The 17,842-nt window shown below is 58.1% G+C and overlaps 1 protein-coding gene across 2 annotated transcripts in view; it reads right to left on the bottom strand.

Moving 5' to 3' along the window:
* Positions 1-7,351: 7,351 nt before the first annotated feature.
* Positions 7,352-17,842, bottom strand: part of Ptgis (prostaglandin I2 synthase) — a 42,576-nt gene continuing 32,085 nt past the window's right edge. For both annotated transcript variants that reach the window (XM_046433685.2, XM_046433686.1), the window contains exons 7-10: positions 15,341-15,509; positions 14,295-14,476; positions 12,283-12,434; positions 7,352-10,234 (exon numbers count right to left, since the gene is read on the bottom strand). In XM_046433685.2, coding sequence (XP_046289641.1) covers positions 10,090-10,234; positions 12,283-12,434; positions 14,295-14,476; positions 15,341-15,509 — 648 coding nt within the window. In that variant the 3' untranslated portion in view covers positions 7,352-10,089. The remainder of the gene's footprint in view (positions 10,235-12,282; positions 12,435-14,294; positions 14,477-15,340; positions 15,510-17,842) is intronic.

Below are 17,842 nucleotides of genomic sequence, written 5' to 3'. Positions count from 1 at the left end.
TTGTCCATGATGATATGTCCCCTCTTCACTGTCCACCCTCGTAAGACCACGCAGAGGACCTTCAGCTCCAGACCCACAGACACACCTGCACAGCCCCTCCTACACGTCTGCCGTGGACCAGCCGACGGCTTTCAGAAGTATTTCCTGCGGGTTTGGAACTGATGCCTTAGGAGATGTGTCCACACTTAGCTCAGCTCACCCAGCGTCCCTTGACGGTCTGCGTCTCTCCACAGGCTCAGGAGTCCCTGCAGCTCAGTCTCTGCTAACGTTAGCTGTTACCCAGATATCTAAATTTTGACAGTCTAACATATGCAAAGTAACATCTCGGTGTATTTAAATTTGCATTTGTCTGATTACTAATGAGTCTGAATTCTCTTCTCAGGCTTGTTGTGCAGAAGTCTAACTGCCAGCACACCCCCCGCCCATCTTTCTACTGGGGCTCCTGTTTTATTTTCGTTTTTGTTTTGGCTGGTTGGTTGGTTGGTTGGTCGGTACTGGGGACCGAACCCAGGGGGACTTTTAACAGTGAGCCCCATCCCCAGCCCTCTTTTATTTAGAGACAGGGTCTCCCTGAGTTGCTTAGGGTCTCCCTCTCCTGGCTAACTTGCTGAGGCAAGTTAGAACCTCCGATCCTCCTGCCTCAGCCTCCCAAGCCGCTGGCATCATGACGCCACTGGCTTGTTTCGTTGTTTGGGTGATTTGCAGGACTCCTTCGTAGGGTCTAGATTTTAAGTCCCTTGTTGACTTTAGAGATTGCAAATACCTGTCACTTCTCTTATTAACTTTGTCCGTGGTGTCCTTCATTAAAGAAAGATGCTTTCTTTTAATGTGACAGAACAATTTGGCTTTGCCTGTATAGTTGGGGTTTTGAAGGTCTTGGGCCCTCCCCTGCCCTAAGTCACGAGTGTCTTTGTCCATTAACTTTCCGTTCCTGCCTTTTGCTCCAGGTCCCCCGTGGGAGGCGGATATATGACATACCTGCTCTCTGGTGGGACCCGGTGGGACTTTCCCCCCATGGTTAGCTGGTCTTCAGAAACCCGCTCCCCCACCGGGCTGTGGCCTCCTGTGCCACAGGAAGCTTGGTGACCCTGTTTTAGCCTCATGCTCACAGCGGCCCGGCTCTGGGCCTGGGTGTCTCTCTGCTGTTCTCCAGCAAGCGCGCTGTGTGTCACTGTCATTCCCTCCATCAGGTTTTTAGTCCCTTTATTAAGACACAGTCACTCTCCCCTGTCTCTCACCCTCTGACACCGACTCCTACCTGGGCCCCCTCTGCCCGACAAGACCCCCGAGGAAGCAGAGGGTCCCTGGAAAGAGACCTGGGAAGCTCCAGAGCCGGAGCCACGTCCCTGTGAAGACCAGGGAGGCGGCGATGTTTGCTGGGCCCGGCGATGAGCGCGTGTCGCAGGTGATCCTGACAGCCAGACCTGGGCTGGAGGGCCGTCCTGCTGGCTCTAGTAGGCAGAGGCCAGGGAGGCTGCCGAGCGGCCCGCAGTGCCCAGGACGCCCCACCACAGCCTGGAAACGCTGCTCAAGCAACCAACAGTGAGCACCTACTGTGTGCTGCACGTTACCCTGGACCCTGAGGACGCGTGGATCAGTCCGTCCCTGCACTCTAGACGAGGAGCCAGTCCATAAACAAGCAAAAACATCAACCAGAGCTTCAGACTGCTCAGCGAGGGACAGAAATGAAGCAGGAGGAGGTGCCCGCGTGACAAGCCAGGCTTCAGCTATGTCAGGCTGGGTGGTCAGGGAAGGCTGCTGGAGACGGTGAGGAAGCCCGGTCTCCTCCTTCCTCCCAGCCCTGGATGAGGCGACCCAGGGCCATTTACAGCCTCTGGTCAGATATGCTGGTGTTTATTTCTCTCGTTTTTAAAGGAACAGCAAGCGTGTGAGCAGTCCCCAGCCCTGTGGTCTAAGGTGGGTGCTCTTTGGCTGGCACAGTATTTTTTTTTGAGTCAATATTTATTCAGGGGACTTTGCATAAAAATATGGACGTCTGGGTTCTCTTGAAAAATTAGAGGCTCTGGTTAACCCAGAGTAGGGTTCATTTGTGGCACAGCAACTATGAATGTCACAAGTCTGGTGGCCCTTGAGTCACAGATGCCCCTCGAAGGCAGGACCTTGTCTCCTGTTGCCTGAAGTCCACACCCCACCCTAGTGTCTCCCACTGACTCACTTTTCATTGTCACCTGAGTCCGAGCTCCTGGTGTGCAAAGGCCAGGCAGGTCCAAAGAGGCCACCTGGCCTCTGTGTCCCAGGCTCTTCACAGGGCTTCATGTAGAATTTTTATTTTCTGACTGAAAAGATTCCAAGTACTTATCTATCTGTTTGTTGTTTCAGCAGTGCTGGGATTAAATCCAGGGTCCCCAGCCATTTGCCATTTTTCATTTTGAGACAAGTTCCTGCTAAGTTGTGGATCCTGGCCTCCATCCTGCAATCCTCGTGCCTCAGCCTCCTGAGTTGCTGGGATTTCAGGCATGCACCACAGCACCTGGCAGCAAAGACTAAGTTATTTGAAGACACATGCCCTTTTTTCCTTACAATTTCCTGCCATTATAAGAGGAAGGACTCCCTGGAAACAAAGCCCATTGCAGGGGAGACAAAAGATGAGAATTAAATTACTGAGTCCTGACAATACCGTGACAGTTTCTGGATCCAGCCATGCCTAAAGGCGGATTTCCAGTTATTCGAGCGAGTAGATGTCCCTTTTACTTAACCCAGAAGGAGTTGTCATTCTGTCATCTGTATCCCAAAGAGCTCAATGATAACAGTCCTCTCCACTGACCAGAAATTTATCATCACATTGAGAAGAACACGTGGGTGATACAACTCAGAGTACCTGCAGAGAAGGGACGCCCCATGCCGTGAGGTCTCAGGTGCAACCCTCTCGTCTGAAGATGGGAAAGCTGAAAGGCTTGTGGAGGGGACAGCCTCCTGCTGTCAACCACAAGGGGACACTAGGTTCCAATACCGGTTGGGTCTCGGGATGCTCAGGCCAGTGCTGTCTAAAATCCGTCTGCTCAGGCCTGGGGGGCAGCCTGAGCGAGGTCCAGTCGGCCCAGGCTATCCCCGTGGGGAGTGATGCTTCCTCTACACAGTGCTGCCAGAGATGCGTCCTTTGAAGTCAGGTCCTCTCCTCTTGGTCTCCGACACCAGCATCATTTATTCATGACCCCCTGTGCTCCCTCTTGGGTCTCTGCACATCTGGGCACAGCGAGGCCAATTAACCCCCAGGAGAAGCGGCTCCGTGAGGGTGGGGGTGGGGGTGCTCCGAGGCTCAGGGGACATCGTTAACTCCAAGTGGCTGTCACTCAGGACAGCTGCTCTTGGCGGTGGCCTTGCTCAGACAAAGCTCCAGCGGCCCCGGGGGTTTTTCCACCTCTTCTCTGTCCTGCTCCTCTTATCAGGAGATGAGAAGGGACGGGAGGTGAAGCTGCCTCCCAGGAGGACCTCACACCTGTCAGGACCGTGGGGAGTCACGCCAGCAGGAGGGACACTGCAAACACCTGGAGGGGGCAGCTGGCCCTGGTTGCACTCTTGCCAGTGCCAGGCTCTGGGCTGGTGGCTCCGTCCCCCCGCCCCACACCTCTGGAGGAGCTTCTATGTTTAGTTGCGGAGGACACAGGCCTTCGCCTTATTGACCTATTTTTATGTGGTGCTGAGGACGGAACCAGGGCCCCACGTACCAGGCAAGCGCCCTGCCTCGGGGCCCCAGCCCGGACTCTCTCCTTCCCCCACAGGCCGTAAATGACCGAGGGAGAAGGCCAGGGTCTCTCTGGCTCTGTCTTCCTTGGGCTGAGCATGATAACTGTCGTAACCAGACCCCTGGGCCGTGGGTGGCCTGGGTTACCCCAGCCTTTCCTGGCCCGGCTTCCCGCCTCCACTTCCTGGGGAGTGAACAAGCCTGGCCCTGGGGGCACCCCCGCCTTTCTGTCACCCTCACCTGGCCCTCCCCACTCTGGGCCCAGCCATACGGCCATCACCCCATCCCCAGCCAGGCCCTCGACCCCTCCACACCCCTCCATCCGCCACTCGCCATCCCCCCACGTCCTGCGCCCTCCTTCATCCACCTCCATGTGTGCGCCAGGTGCTCATCCCAGGCCACGGTCCCCCACGGGGCCATCCATGGGCTGGCCCACCCTGCACCCATCTGCCCCTAGCTCACCCCCAGCACCGACCCTGGGTGGCCTGGCCAGCTCTTTGGCCAGGAGGCTGTGGTGGAGTGAGGCGGCTGAGGCAAAGCCTTTAGGAATACGGCAGCTCCTGCTCCGGGGCTCTGACGGCCCTGGTCACCGTGTGGCAGCCCAGCCGCCCCGCTGGCGGACCCTGGGATGATGTGAGGAGAGCAGCTCAGGCCCGGCATCATCCCAGATCCCAGCCTGCGGCCTCCCGCCAGGGCGCCAGCGTGTGAGCCAAGTTGCCCTGATGCTCCCGCCCACCTGCCACCCAGGAGAGCCTAGCAGAGGGTCCTGACGACCCACACGGTCCCTTCCGAGTCGCCTCACTTCAGGACTGTTACCGAGCGACAGGCGCCTGGTGGCCACCGGCCGCTCCCTCGGCTTTCCTGGCCCCATGACCCTTGTGTTGCCACACAGCAGGCTCCTGTTCGCCCTCTCGGCCCAGACCCCAGGCAGCTTCCTGTCGCAGTCTGAGCCGCTCTCTGGGGAGCTGACGTGGGACGCTTACTTCAGGGTGTTGTTACCCAGGACCCTGTGCTGCAGGCGAGGAAGCCGGCGCTCACCATTTATCACCCGTGGACTGCAGGGATTCAAACCCAAGCAGAGCCCAGGCCACGCCATTGGGGTGTGTGGCCCCCAGGTAGAGTTGAATAGCCACACCCCGGATTCTCTCATTTACATGAGATCCACGCGTAGGTGAGGCCAGCAGCTTAGAGGTCTCAGTGTTCTTGGTTGGCTTCTCCAAGTCTTGTCCTCGTGACCACAAGACGGCTGCCATGGACAGGTTCTCACATGACAAGCAAGAGAGAAACAAGGAGGAGGAAAAGCCTCCCGTTGCTGAAGTTCCCAGTCTTTCCTGACCATCTCATTGGCCAGTGCTGGGTCACATGACCACCACTTGGCTGGCAAGGGGTGCCTGGCATGGAAGCTTGACTTGGGCTTGTTTTCACCTGGAGGTTGCACACGGAGCCGGCTATCATCTGAACAGACCTGCGCTTCTTTGGGGCTGGGCTTGGTGTTGCCCGGCCACCTTCCTCACCCACGTGGCTCTGCTGTCACCTGACGCACAGTCGTGAAGACCCTGTTAGTTCCAAGGGTCTGGGTGTCCAAAGGTGGCGTTCCTGTGCAACGTGGGTGCTCTGCCGTGTCCCTGTCCCTCTCGGGCCACCCTGGTCCTGAGAAGGTTCAGGGCCTCCAGCTGTCCCCCACTTGGCCCTCAGTGGCCTCAAATCCACATCTCCAATGGCCACGGCTCCCACACCCTGTCGGTGAGGGCTTGGAGCTTCACGGCTCACTATGGAAAGAGGAAACTCGGGCCGGAAGGCGGGTTCCACAAAACCAGGTTGTTTCCATTGGAAGGAAGGTGTGGCCTGCCGTCCTGCTCAGTCCCCAGGCCTGAGCAGAGGGACCTGGGGACAGTGTTTCTCAAGCACACGTCTGCTGGCCGGGCCTCCGCCTTCCCCTGAGTGCTCCCCTGCATCTTCCCAAGGCTGGCGGGCTACCAACCAGACCCCAGATCGCGTGGCCACCTGCCTGGAGACGTCCCTGACTGCCCCAGGGCCACCTCAGGGCCACCTCTGCCTCCACCACCACCACGTCCCTCCTGCTGTCTTGGCTTCTCAGGCCTGGCGCCGTCCCCACTCTGACTGGCTTCTCGACGTCTCTGTGGCCTGGGCGTGGAGTCTATGCCGCCGCAGGCCTGGCCGCTCCCACACACGCAGGTGGGGGATCCTGCTGGGCAGTGGACCGTCCTTCCTCTCCCCAGAGCCTCCACGGCACCGGCCACCTGGCCTCCTCCCCGGTCCTGGAACCTGCCGGGCTGCCTGGTCTCCATAGCCCCTGTCTGGAACATTCTTCCTCAGATGCCTGGCGGTCGCGCCGAGTGTTGGCTCCCTCAGCCCTTCTCCTCTCCAGCCCTGTCACCAACTGACACGCTCTGTGTTTGACTTCCTTACCCAGGTTCTTGTCTCCCCCACGCGCTGGTCAGGACTTGAAGGGAGAGGAAGGACGGTCCACTGCCCAGCAGGATCCCCCACGGTCCCCCCACCCTGGTCCATCCAGCTGGGAGTCCCTGGGTCACCACCTCAGTGCAGCAGAGCGCTCGTGATGGATCAAATCCCCACCTCAGGGATGCAGGAGCCCTTGGGGAATGGTCCAGATCCAAACTGTGACAGAAGCCAAGCCCTGTCCCTCGGCCCACCAGGTAGCTCAGACGGCTCCTGGTAAACAGGAGAGTGTACTATTTTTATTGAGCAGTAGCGTGGTACCCTGGGGTGCAGCCTGGTATCCTGGAACAAAAGACTACATTTCCCAGCCTCCACTGCGGCAAGAAAGGTCAGGTGACTAAGGCATGACCAATAGCGGAAGCAGACTTCTTTTTTTTGCTCCTCCCTCCTTGCTGCTGCCTGGAAGGTGACAAAATAGCTGGACTTAGCCAGCCACACTTGTCCCTGAGGCTGCAATCCTGGCTACGGTGCAGGAGGGACCAGGAAAGAAGGGCCTGTGGCTGTGGAGACGCCACACCAGCTCTGGTCTCCTGTATCTGCACAAGAAGGAAATGTCTGCTGCTTTGAATGTGAACACTTTGACGTGCAAAACCTGCGGTGCTTCTGTGACTCCCCCACGACGAGGAGGCAGACGGGGGAGACCTCACGCCTCGACAAGATTCCACGAGAAAGCCATTGTGGTCCATTTTCTGTTTTTGCCAAAGCAAACTCAATTCATTTCATGCTTTTTTTATACTAAAACAAATGTGTGCATTTTGGGGGAGGACGGAGAAGAGGCAGTAAATTTTTCGGAGACCTTTTCTTTTTTGTCTGCTAGGGACCCTCCATTGGCCCCTCTGCTGTCAGCAGGAGGAGAGCACATTACTCATAGAAACAGAGTCTGTAACAGCAGAGAGGCCTGCATTTGAATCCTGAATCTACTACTTCTCATGCACATCTTAGACAAGTCACTGAACCTCTATGACCCTCAGTTTCTTTCTCTATATAAATGAGGACAATAACATACACCTCTGGAGGGTGGCTGGGGGAGTGACTGCATTCTGTCTCCTAGAGGCTCTGGCCCAGAGCTGGGCCCAGAGCAGGTTCCCTGCGCTCCCCTCCCAGGGCTACCCTGGCTCTCTCAGACCCGCCAGCCTCCTCAATGGATCAGAATCACACACAGACAGATCCACAAACAAGCTGGTTTAATAGATTTAGCCCCCTTCCACTCAAATGTTATATGAAAATAGAATCTTTATTAAACGAGGAAGGCCTAGCAGTCGCGCACTCGGGAACCGCGGTGTTTACTAAGACAGCAAGAACATCCAAGTCAATTACTTGGGGCGAGGCCGCTGCCCCTGGGGGCCTGTCTGGAGGGGGCAGGTGGCGAGTCCAGCTGCTGTGAGTGGCGCCCCCTGGTGGAGCACATGCCCCTGCGAGGCCCCCACGGGGACAGTCCTGCCCCTCAGCCTGGGACCTTGTGTGCTCACCAAGGAGAAGTGGCCAGTCCGCCGGCAGCCCTGGCCTTGCGGGGCTCTGGGCCTTGGCCACGGGCCCCAGCCCCTCCCCAGCCCAGTTCTTTTTCAGTCGTTTTCTATTTTGGGCAGTGAGCGCACGTTGGCCATTACTGGCAGCAACCGGAAGACAAATTTAAATTTAAAAAGTGAGTCTGCCTAAAGGAGAATATTTGGAAAACAACTTAAAATACAGGAAAGGGAAAAAAAAAGAAGAAAAAAGAGAAACAGCCAGTAAGGACAGGGCTGAGGACCCCTCTCCAACGACCTTTCAACCCAGATGACTAACGCCTGCGGCCCGCGGTTCCCAGGGAGGCAGGAGGAGGTGCGACACCCGGGCCTTCCTAGCCCTGCAGCTAGCACTGTGCCACCATCTCTCTCCATTCTTAACACTTATTAAAAGGAAAAAAGGGAGAAAAGAAAAGTCAAGAAAAATTCTAAAGACTGAAGCAAGAGCAGTTAACCCCCTGCTCCAGCGCCTCGGCCGCAGGGAGAGCCTCTTCTCCTGGAGCCGTTCCCGATATAAGGGGAGAACCCAGCCTCGGGGACAGCCCGGTCCAGCCTGGGGGACAGCCCGGCCCAGCCTCGGGGGGAGTCAGCAGGTCCTCCCCGGGCACACGCCAGGCTGCAGCCGGGGACCTCCGGGCTCTTCCGCTGGCTTCCTTCCTTCCCCCCCAGCAGCGAGGCGGCAGCGAGGGTTGCCATGGAAACCGGCTGTCCTCCCACAGGAGGCTGCCAGCTCTGATTTCCTGCAGAGTTAAGAAGCAGGCGGCGGCGGGGTCACCCAGGCGTGGAGATGGGTCTCCCCGGGGATATCCAGCCTCCTGCCAATCACACCGTCTGTCTGGGAATCCGGGGCTGCCTGGCGACAGGGGGCTGGGGAAGCCCCACACCCCGCACTGCTCCTGGAAGAGACGGACCCCTGGGGCCTCTCCTGTCCACCTAAAGCCAGAGGACTTGCTCTGTGTCTGCATCTACGGCTCAGGGTATGAATCCACACTCAAGCCTCTGGCTCTCAGCACTCCAAGGCCAGACAGAATGGCACCCCACCAGCCCTGGACCCCGAGGAACCTGAGCCCATCCACCATTTGCTCCTAGAACAAGAAGTGTGGTCCCAGTTCAACCAGTTGATGAGCTGTGTGACCCCAGGAAACCCACTGCACCTCTTTGAGCCTGCTTTCCCATGTACAAAGAGGGCATCGCTGTCCTCTCTGCACAGAGACATTGTAAGGAACAGAAATCCATGTCTGCTCGCCCGTCACAGCACTCCAGGGGCATCCGATAAGCAGAACCTGCTGTCGATAACACCTGCGGCCACCATCAGGGCTCGCAGGCTGTTTTTCTGACGCCGTTCTTCCTTAAAGCTGAGGCAAAGGTCGGTTTCCTCACTGACCTGCTTGTTCAAAGGCTGGGGCCGGCAGGTCAGGTCCCGTGACGTCACTTCTGCTCCTGTGACGTCACTTCTAAGAGCCAGACGGCCTCAGACTCGGGTGCCCTCCGGGCCAGAAGGTACCGAGAGGCAGAGCCGACCAAGCCCGACGCTGGGGGAGCAGAGCCCAGGCCCGGCCAGGCAGAGGGCAGCACTCGGCTCCTGCGCGATGCCCTGCGGAGCGCCCGTGTGGCCAGAGCGCCCGGGTTGTCAGGAGAGCTGGACCACACTCTCCCGCAGACGGAGGGATTCAAACTAAAACCAAGTCCAGGCTCTCTGAAGTGTCAGCCAAGGAAACCCGCCTGCGGGGGACGGTGCAGCGGCAGGGGGTCTGCTCAGGAGCAAGGGGCTCAGCCACCCCCCCCCCGCCCCGTGCGCTGGCTCCTCAGCCACCTGGGGCCTGTCTCCTGGTCCCCGAGTCAGGGAAGCCCACATCAGAGGACTCTCCCAGAGCCCAGCGCTCCGCAGGGCCTAGGGACCACACCCGGCTCTCTGCTCCTCGGGGGTCTCAGGTGTCCCGTGAACGGTGGGGGGACTCTGTCCAGTGAGTGGGGCACCCAGGGAGGGAGGGGTCCTGAGGGACACCTTAGCAAGCGGGACAGAGCCTGCGATGTGGACACACTGCTGGGTCCAAGGGGCCTCTCCAGGCCAGCATCTGCTTTGACCGGCTTCGCCTGGACCACACTCGTTGTCAAGGGCTGGGACAGGGACCACCGTGGAGCTGGGGGCCTGGCAGCAGGACTCATGGCCCTGCCCTGTCTGGATTAGCTTCAGGGGACATCACCAGGTGACAGGAGCAAGGCGAGCCGGGGAGGAGGAGTCTGGAAGTCTGCAGCGACCGGAGCCTCTGCGGTCTTTCCTGCTGTGTCCTTCGCAGCTCCAGCCCCTCGTCCCCTCAGCGGACACAGCCTCTGGAGCAGCAGGAGAGGGCGATGCGGTGCAGGAAGGCAGAGCCGCGCAGGGTGGCTGGAGATGGGCGCAGATCAGGGCCGGACGCGGAATCGCACAGGCACGTCGAGTTCCGGCTGCATCAGGCCGAAGCCGTACCTGCTGAGGTCGAACTCGGGGACCTCCACGTCGGCGCGGATCAGCTCCAGGTCGCAGTGCGTCAGCACCAGGACCACGAACCTGCAGAGAGACGGAGCTGAAGGTGGGCAGTGCCTCTGGTCCACCGGCCCCTGCTGAGCCGAGGCCCGAGGACGAGTTCTGGTGACCGGGGTTAAGCAGAGGTGGCCAGTGTCACTGCCACGCCAAGGCACTTTCGAGCCACGCCCGACTCCACACTTCCCTGCCGCCCGGTGGCTGTGCAGGCTTCGTGTAGAGATGGGGGCACTGCAGAGGGGAGCCTGCTGGCCCCAGAGTCCTGCAGCGGGGAGGAGCCCCAGGCCCCAGCCTGTGGGGCTCTAAGTCCTGGGGCTTGGCGGGCCCCTCCTGCTCCTGCCCACACCCCTCACCACTCCACTGTCGGTCCCAGCCAGGGCCATTGCTCACCCACCTGTGTCTCGGTGACATAGAAGCAGGCACTGCCCTCCCAAGACAGTTATTGCCACAGGTAAGAAAACTGACATCGTATACCAAGACAGGTGCTCCCTACCGCCACCTTCTAGGACATTGTCCAATGACTATGCAAAGCTACCACGCCTAGGACGCCATCAGTGTCCCCAGTAATGCAGTTTCAGGACTGACAGGCCCTGCTTACCTGCCTGATCACTCACCCTAACTGTGGCCGGGACCAAATGCAGGACAGAGCTCAGGAGGACGAGGAACAGGGAAGGCCACTCTGGACAGGAGATCTGGGCTCTGTCACCTGCGGCATGTGGCCCTGGCCAGGTTTTGTTTTCAGTGGGGGTCTGAGGTCCCCGTCTGTGGGAAGGGTCCCTTCTGCCTGGGCTGCAGGGTGCCCACGGTGAGTCCGCTGGGGCGAACCTCAGGGCCCAGCCTGGACCCGGACCCTGGCATCTCCACTTGCCAGATGCCCGAGAGCAGCCCATGACCTGACCATCCAGAGAGCTTCAGACTGACCCCTGCCTGGCAGGGTGGCCATGATGACCGAGAGGCTTTCAACCCTCCATGGGCCAGACGTGGTGCTCAGCCTTTAGGACCCATGTCTCCTTTTTGCCTGCCCAAAAACCTGACGAGGCAGGACCCCGCCCAGTTCTGCTGCAGCGCTCGCTGGGAACCATGGACCTGATCGGCGACGGCCACTCAAGGGCAGAATCGAGGACAGCACGGTGTCACGTCTCATCTGTGAGAAACTCCAGGTGAGTGCAAACCCGCCCGGCCCAGCCTGGTGTGCAGAGCCCCCAGGCTCACACCCTTGGCCCCCCGCGGACGGCGCGTCCCCAGCGCACGCCGACCTCCCCATCTTGTGACCTGCGTGTCACTGGTCTTTACTGGGCTCTCCTCCCCCGAGCCGCCGAGGAGGCCTCAGTGGGCGCCAACAGCTTCTGTCCCACGAGCCCTGGGCAGTTCTGCAGGATGTCACAGCGGGAGGACGTGGGATCACTGAAGCCCAGGAAGCGTCAGAGCAGAACCGAGCGCAACCTGAACTCCATTCACCACTGAGAGAACCGAGACCAGGCTTCAAGTGCAGAGCCGTCCCCAGCCCAAGCCTGCACCCTGACAGCAGTGACGAAGTACCGTGACAATGACCATTCGGCACAGCCTGCAGTTGTCGGGACACCCGGGACACGGTTCTAACCAGCTGGGAAAACAGGCTCCGAGGTCCCCCAGCTCGTGACTGCACAGGGGCCAGACAGAGAAACGTCACCACCCTGGTCCAATCGGTTGTGATCCCAGGGGAAGGGAGGCACCTGGGTCCAGGCAAGAGTCACCAGGCTCTCAGCCCCCAGAGGGGGACGCTGAAGCGAGGCCAGGTTCTAAACACACAGCAGCAGCTGCGATGGACAGTTACGGGCGACTGGCCCGAGTGCCCAGCGGGTGGCATTCAGACCCTCTCTTGGAGGGACACTCCTGCTGCCAGATCTGGTTATTTCAAAAGGTCAGAAATCTGGCTTTTTGTGCGAGCTCTTTCGATCTTTAAAACATTAATGAACAGATGTGTGGGCAGGAGAGGCCCCTCGGTCAGCTTGGAGCCTGCCCTAACTGCACCCCGCCTGGCTGAGCACTCGGTGTCTGGGGAGGAGGGCGCGGTGCCCCCGGGGACCCCCACTCACTGCTTGATGCTGCTGACGGCGTAGCCCCTGCCCAGGCACTGGTTGTGGCCCGCCCCCCAGGGCACGCTGGGGTGCTTCAGCCGCTTCCCGTCCTTGTAGAAGTCTCTTTTCTCCGACCCGTCGGCGTTCAGGAACCGGTCGTATTTAAACGTCTGGAAATGGAAGAGGGCCCACTTTTAACCCCGACCCCAACAAGGGACGAGTGAGTGGACGGTCCACGCGAAATGACCGCGGACGTCCTCGCACGCTCGCTTATCAGAGGGAAGCGGCAGAAGTAAGGTCCACCCAGGGGACGGCTACAGAGCCTCGGCGAGAGGGTGAGGATCTGACGGGAGGAAGGACTGCTGTGGCCGTTGAGCGAGCAGTGCACACGGGTGTGTGTGAGTGTGCTGCCACGAGTCCATGAAGGAATGACACAAGTGAGACACACTCCAAAAACAAGACGGTCAGGGAACTCTGGCACTAGAGAGGGAGGGGACGACATCTTTCCTTTTTACTTTATGATCTGTGACCGTGGGGACGCACCACGAAGACTAGAGTGTCTTTAAGAGAGAATGGCACTCCCTCGGGCTGCCTGGGCAGGGGCAAGGCAACGACACGTGCGCACCAGGCCCAGCAGAGGAAGGGCCAGAAGACGTGCCCAGGGAGGCGGGCGAGCCCACCAGCTGGGTGCGGTGGAGAGATGAGTGGGTGGAGGGATGAGTGGATGGATGGATGGATGAATGAGTGGATGGATGGATGGATAGAGGGACGAGTGATGGATGGTGGAGGGATGAGTGGATGGGTGGAAGAGTGGATGGGTGGATGGTAGGTGGATGGACAGATGAATGGTGGATGGATGGATGGTGGATGGATGGATGGATCTCTGGATAGATGGATGAATGGATGAATGGATGGATGATGGATGGGTGGATGGTGGTTGGATAGATCTCTGTATAGATGGATGAGTGGGTGGATGGATGGTGGATGGATGGATTAGTGGATGGATGGATAGATGAATGGATGACTGAATGGATGGATGGATGGGTATATGGATAGGTGGATGGGTTAGTGGATGGATGAATAGATCTCTGGGTAGATGGATGAGTGGATGGATGAATGGATGGATGAGTGGATGGATGGATTGATAGATGGATCTCTGGACAGATAGATGAGTGAATGGATGAGTGGATCTCTGAAGACATGGATGAGTGGAGGGATGAATAGGTGGATGGATGGTGGATAGACGGATGGGTGGGTGGATAAATGGATGGATGGATGGGTATCTGGATAGATGTATGAGTGGATGGATGGATGGAAGGTGAATGGATCTCCAGATGGATGAGTGGGTGGATGGATGGTGGTTGGATGGATCTCTGGATAGATGCAAAAGTGGATGGATGGATGGATGGTGGATGGGTAGATGGTGGTTGGATGGATCTCTGAATAGATGGATGAGTGAATAGATGAGTGGATGGATGGATAGTGGGTGGGTGGATGGATGGTAGATGGATGAGTGGATGGGTGGATGGTGGATGGATGGATGGGTGGTGGAAGGATGAGTAGATGGGTGGATGGATGGTGGATGCATGGGTGGATGGGTGCATGGGTGGATAGATGGTAGATGGTAGATGGTGGATGGTGGATGGATGAGTAGACAGACAGATGAGCTTATAGCCTGAGATCTGCCATATAATAAGCAACTAATCTGTTAGCAACTGTGAAAGTTTGCTCCATCTCTAAGTCCAGGGAGAGGAAGAAGCTGAGAAACGGATAGAACACAAAGCGGCCACTTAGGCAGCACTCGGCATGTGCCAGGTCCTGTGCAGCCATTTCTTATGTGATCTCCCTGACAACCATGCCAGGCAGGTGTCATGATGGGGAACATTCCACAGGTAAGAAAAAAAAAAAAACACAGAGAGGCAAAGCATTCTAGGCAAGTTCACACAGCAAGCAAAGACCACAGGAAGGATGCCACTCAGACCTAGATGTCCCCCAGGGCTCCTGGTGTGACCAACACCCCTGCCAATTACCTCGGGATCCGAGTAGATGTCTGGGTCTCTCTGGGGACTCAGGAAGGGGAAGAGGAGGAGGCGGTCACCACGTCGCAGAGAGAATTCCCGCCCATCGGCCATGGGCATAGCCATGTCCACCACCACCTCCCGGGTGATGAAGGGTGCAGCCGTGAGCCTGAGGGTCTCATCCAGCACGCTGTCTGCATGGGCAGTGAAGGAAGGGTCAGGTCAGTAGGCAGTCCTCAGGTGCCATGCCACCCTCATGTGATAAAGGAAGACGAAGAGGCTCGGAGAGGGTACACGCCTTGCCCACAGTCACACAGCAAAGTGAAAGATACCGGATGTGATCTCTGGTCCCTCAGAGACCTTGAATGACAGGAGTCTGGGTCTGACTCCAAGGGAAGCTGTGAGAAAAGGAGGGAGCCGGGGGGACATCAGAGTGCTGGGGGGGGGGGTCTGTATCTTCGCCTGCCCGACATCCCCGCTCTGAAGAGGCCTCTGGCATTCCTCTGGGGACTACCCCTCCTACTGCAGGAGTCAGGATCCAGGCCCTATTCTTCACTGTGGAACTGGACTTTGACGGGCCAACCAGAGCGCTGCAATTGGTTAAGGATGGGCCTATGACCCAAAGGGCCAATGAGACCAAGTCTGGGATTTAGTTAAAATGATGAAAGGGACACCCTCACAGAGCAGAAGGCGGTCAGTCTTGAGCTGCTGGCAGCCAGCCATCTTGCCAACCCGAGACTGGAGCCAACCTAGGGGAAAATGGGCTGAGAGGCGAGAGAGAACTGGTCTTGATGACATTATTCAAGCACCTGGATCCACCTGTGCCTGAAGCCAGATACCTCTGGACTTTTCAGCTCGGTGCCCCAAATAAAGTCCCTCTTCCACTTCTCTACTAGGACATGAGCCATGGGGCAGGTGAGACTGGAGAATGGAGATGCCAGCACTCCAAAGACAGCAGGCTCTGGGGACCCTGGTCAGAGGACACTGACGGGCCCTCACATCCATGTTGGGAGACAACTCAGGCTTGGGGGCTCTCCTGGAGGGTCTGGCCATCTCACCGAGCACGGGCATGTTGTCTAAGACCTTCTGCGGGAGGGTGGTCATCTGGGAGACGGGCTGCTCTGCTCTCCAGAGGACGCGCTCGAGCTCCCCGCGGACAGCAGCCAGGGCCTCGGGATTCTTGAGAAGGAAGAGGAGGAGCCAGAAAGCAGCAGGGCCCATGTTTCCCTGCAAGAGAAGGAGCCCGTGGCCCACTGTGACAGCCGGCTGGGCTGGTCTCGGCCGTGGGGGCAGCTCTGGCCAGGGAACGGGGCTCAGGTGGCTGGGGCTCCACCCCTGCCCCCACCTGGGCACTAGCAGGGTCTACCTCCAGCCTCAGCCACAGCCAAACTCTGCTTGGTGCTTTGGCCTAGCCCAGGACCTATCTCAGGGCCACTCCTGGCATCGCTGACCTGGAGCAGACTCCCTGGACCGAGGTCACGAGGATGCTCCTCACAGCCCATCAGCAGGTGTCAGGGACAGGAACATGGCTTGTCCGTTAGGACTACTGTTAACATTGGGGATGAGCAGGTCGCCGGCCCCAGTTTTCCCCACTCCCTAGATCTGCACCCTTTACCATGTGACTCCCATTCCTGGGAAGAGGCAGAGGCATCCCCTGTCCTTGAATCTGGGCTCAGCCCTGGGCTTGCCTTGGCCAACAGAACAAGGAGGAACTGGCAGGACAGCAGTTCTAAGCTGGGCCCTCACAGACCTTGTGTGTTTCCAGTGCCCCACAAACCCAAGTCCAAGAAGAGATGGGAAACACATGGCCTGCTAGGCCCCATGTGGACTGCTTTGGCCCTCAGACCTGTTAATTAAATGAAGGCTAATCAAAGACACCACTGGGTCCTGGGGATGTTTGTTACACAGCAGCAGCCAACTGACACAATATCTAAACAAAGTTTGAGACACAAAATTTCCTTAAATGCTTTATCTGTCACACTTCTATTAGTCATCTGAAGAATAGGTACATGTGACTATTGTGTTCACATAAAGGAAAATTGACGGTCACTGATGACTCTGAAAACTGCTGTTTTAAACAAAACTTATTTGAAACTTCTCAATAGATAAATAGGAAAATCAATGAAATTTCTTGCTCCAAGGCTGAACACTTCGGTAAACATTTTGGCCTCAGCTACTCAACAACCATCAGTGACCTAATGTGGATGGAATATGAAAGACCTCAAGTTGAGGAAAGGATTCTGTCTATCATAAATGACCACCCTGCCCAAGTTATAATGAAATATGAAATCGTGACTCAATATCACATCTCCCCAGGAACTAATCTCATTGCAGATACACGTGTGACCTGCACACGGCCAGGTCATATGTGCAGGACATCTACTGCCGTGCTAACGTGACAGGGAAACGTCGGAATGGGCTCCGTGTCCATCCACGGGAAAGCATCTGAATGCATGGTGAGCAGCCCTGGGGTGACCACACGTGAAGTCGTCAAAAACCCGTGCAGAGCCAGAGGAGACGGGCAGCTGCCACCTGTGTGTGGGGACAGGAACTGGCTGTGGACACCTTGAAGAGGTACAGGACCTGGTAGGGAGGTTGCCTCTGGGGAAGGGGGTGGAGGACAGGAGGACGGGGGACGGGGACGCTCTCTCTCCTTACACACTGGAACACTCTGGCAGATGCATGAGGGTGGAGGGTGACTTTACAGTGATCTGCAGTGACATGAGAGGCCCTCGACCCAATGTTGACTCAAGCAGAAGGCGGAGTGAGAGCCAGGGTGGGATCGTCCCCCAGGAGACACAGGGAAGGGCTGTAAAGGGTCACACGGAGCCTGGGGATGGAGATGCCTTCCTGTCCTTCTGTCTGCGCGCTCAGCACTAAGGAGGCGCCTCTCCCCCGCGCCACCCGGCCATCAAGCAGGCGCCACCATCAGGGCCTTTATTGAAGAGGAGAATAAAGGGGTCCTCCTGGCTCTCACCACCCAGCGTATACAGGTCGCCAAGACACCAGACGGAGACCAGGGCAGCTGGGCCATCCCAGCTCGTGACTCTTAAGAGTCACCTCCGACTCCAGGCTAGAACCAAGCCCGGCCTGAGGGTGATAAGAGACCCCTCCGGGTGGCCACAGGGCTGCCGAGCCTGGTGCAAGTGACCCCACGTGTGGTCACATGGCCCCGAGCACAGAGCGGGGAGCTCCAGGGGACACCACTGTGACGCCCGCCCCTCCCCAGGGTTGAGCACAAGTGGGGACAGCAGGCTGAGACTGCCAGGCCCCTCCCTGTCCATCACTGATGGCCGCTGGCCCGCTGGCCCGGGGAGTGTGGGTGGTGAATAATTCAGCGCTGGCGAGCTCCCGCCAAGGCCCTGTTATCTTGCCTGGAGGATCAAAGGGGCCACCTGGAGGATCAAAGGGGACCCCAGCGGGAGGGGAACCCTCGGGCTCCCAGGACACAGCAAGACGGGCGTCCCACCCAACCGCACAGATGTGCGTGAGCGTGCGTGTGTGCAAGCACGCGAGTGTGGCCACACAAGGGATCCCGAGTTCAGCTCCCCGGAGGTCGC

This window comes from Marmota monax, unplaced genomic scaffold (assembly GCF_021218885.2).
Source record: "Marmota monax isolate L192 unplaced genomic scaffold, Marmota_monax_Labrador192_F-V1.1 WCK01_AAM20220418_F8-fsc00014, whole genome shotgun sequence".
Classification (NCBI taxonomy): domain Eukaryota; kingdom Metazoa; phylum Chordata; class Mammalia; order Rodentia; family Sciuridae; genus Marmota; species Marmota monax.
Note: the sequence above shows the minus strand (reverse complement) of the source record. Positions and strands in the feature narration are given on the sequence as shown.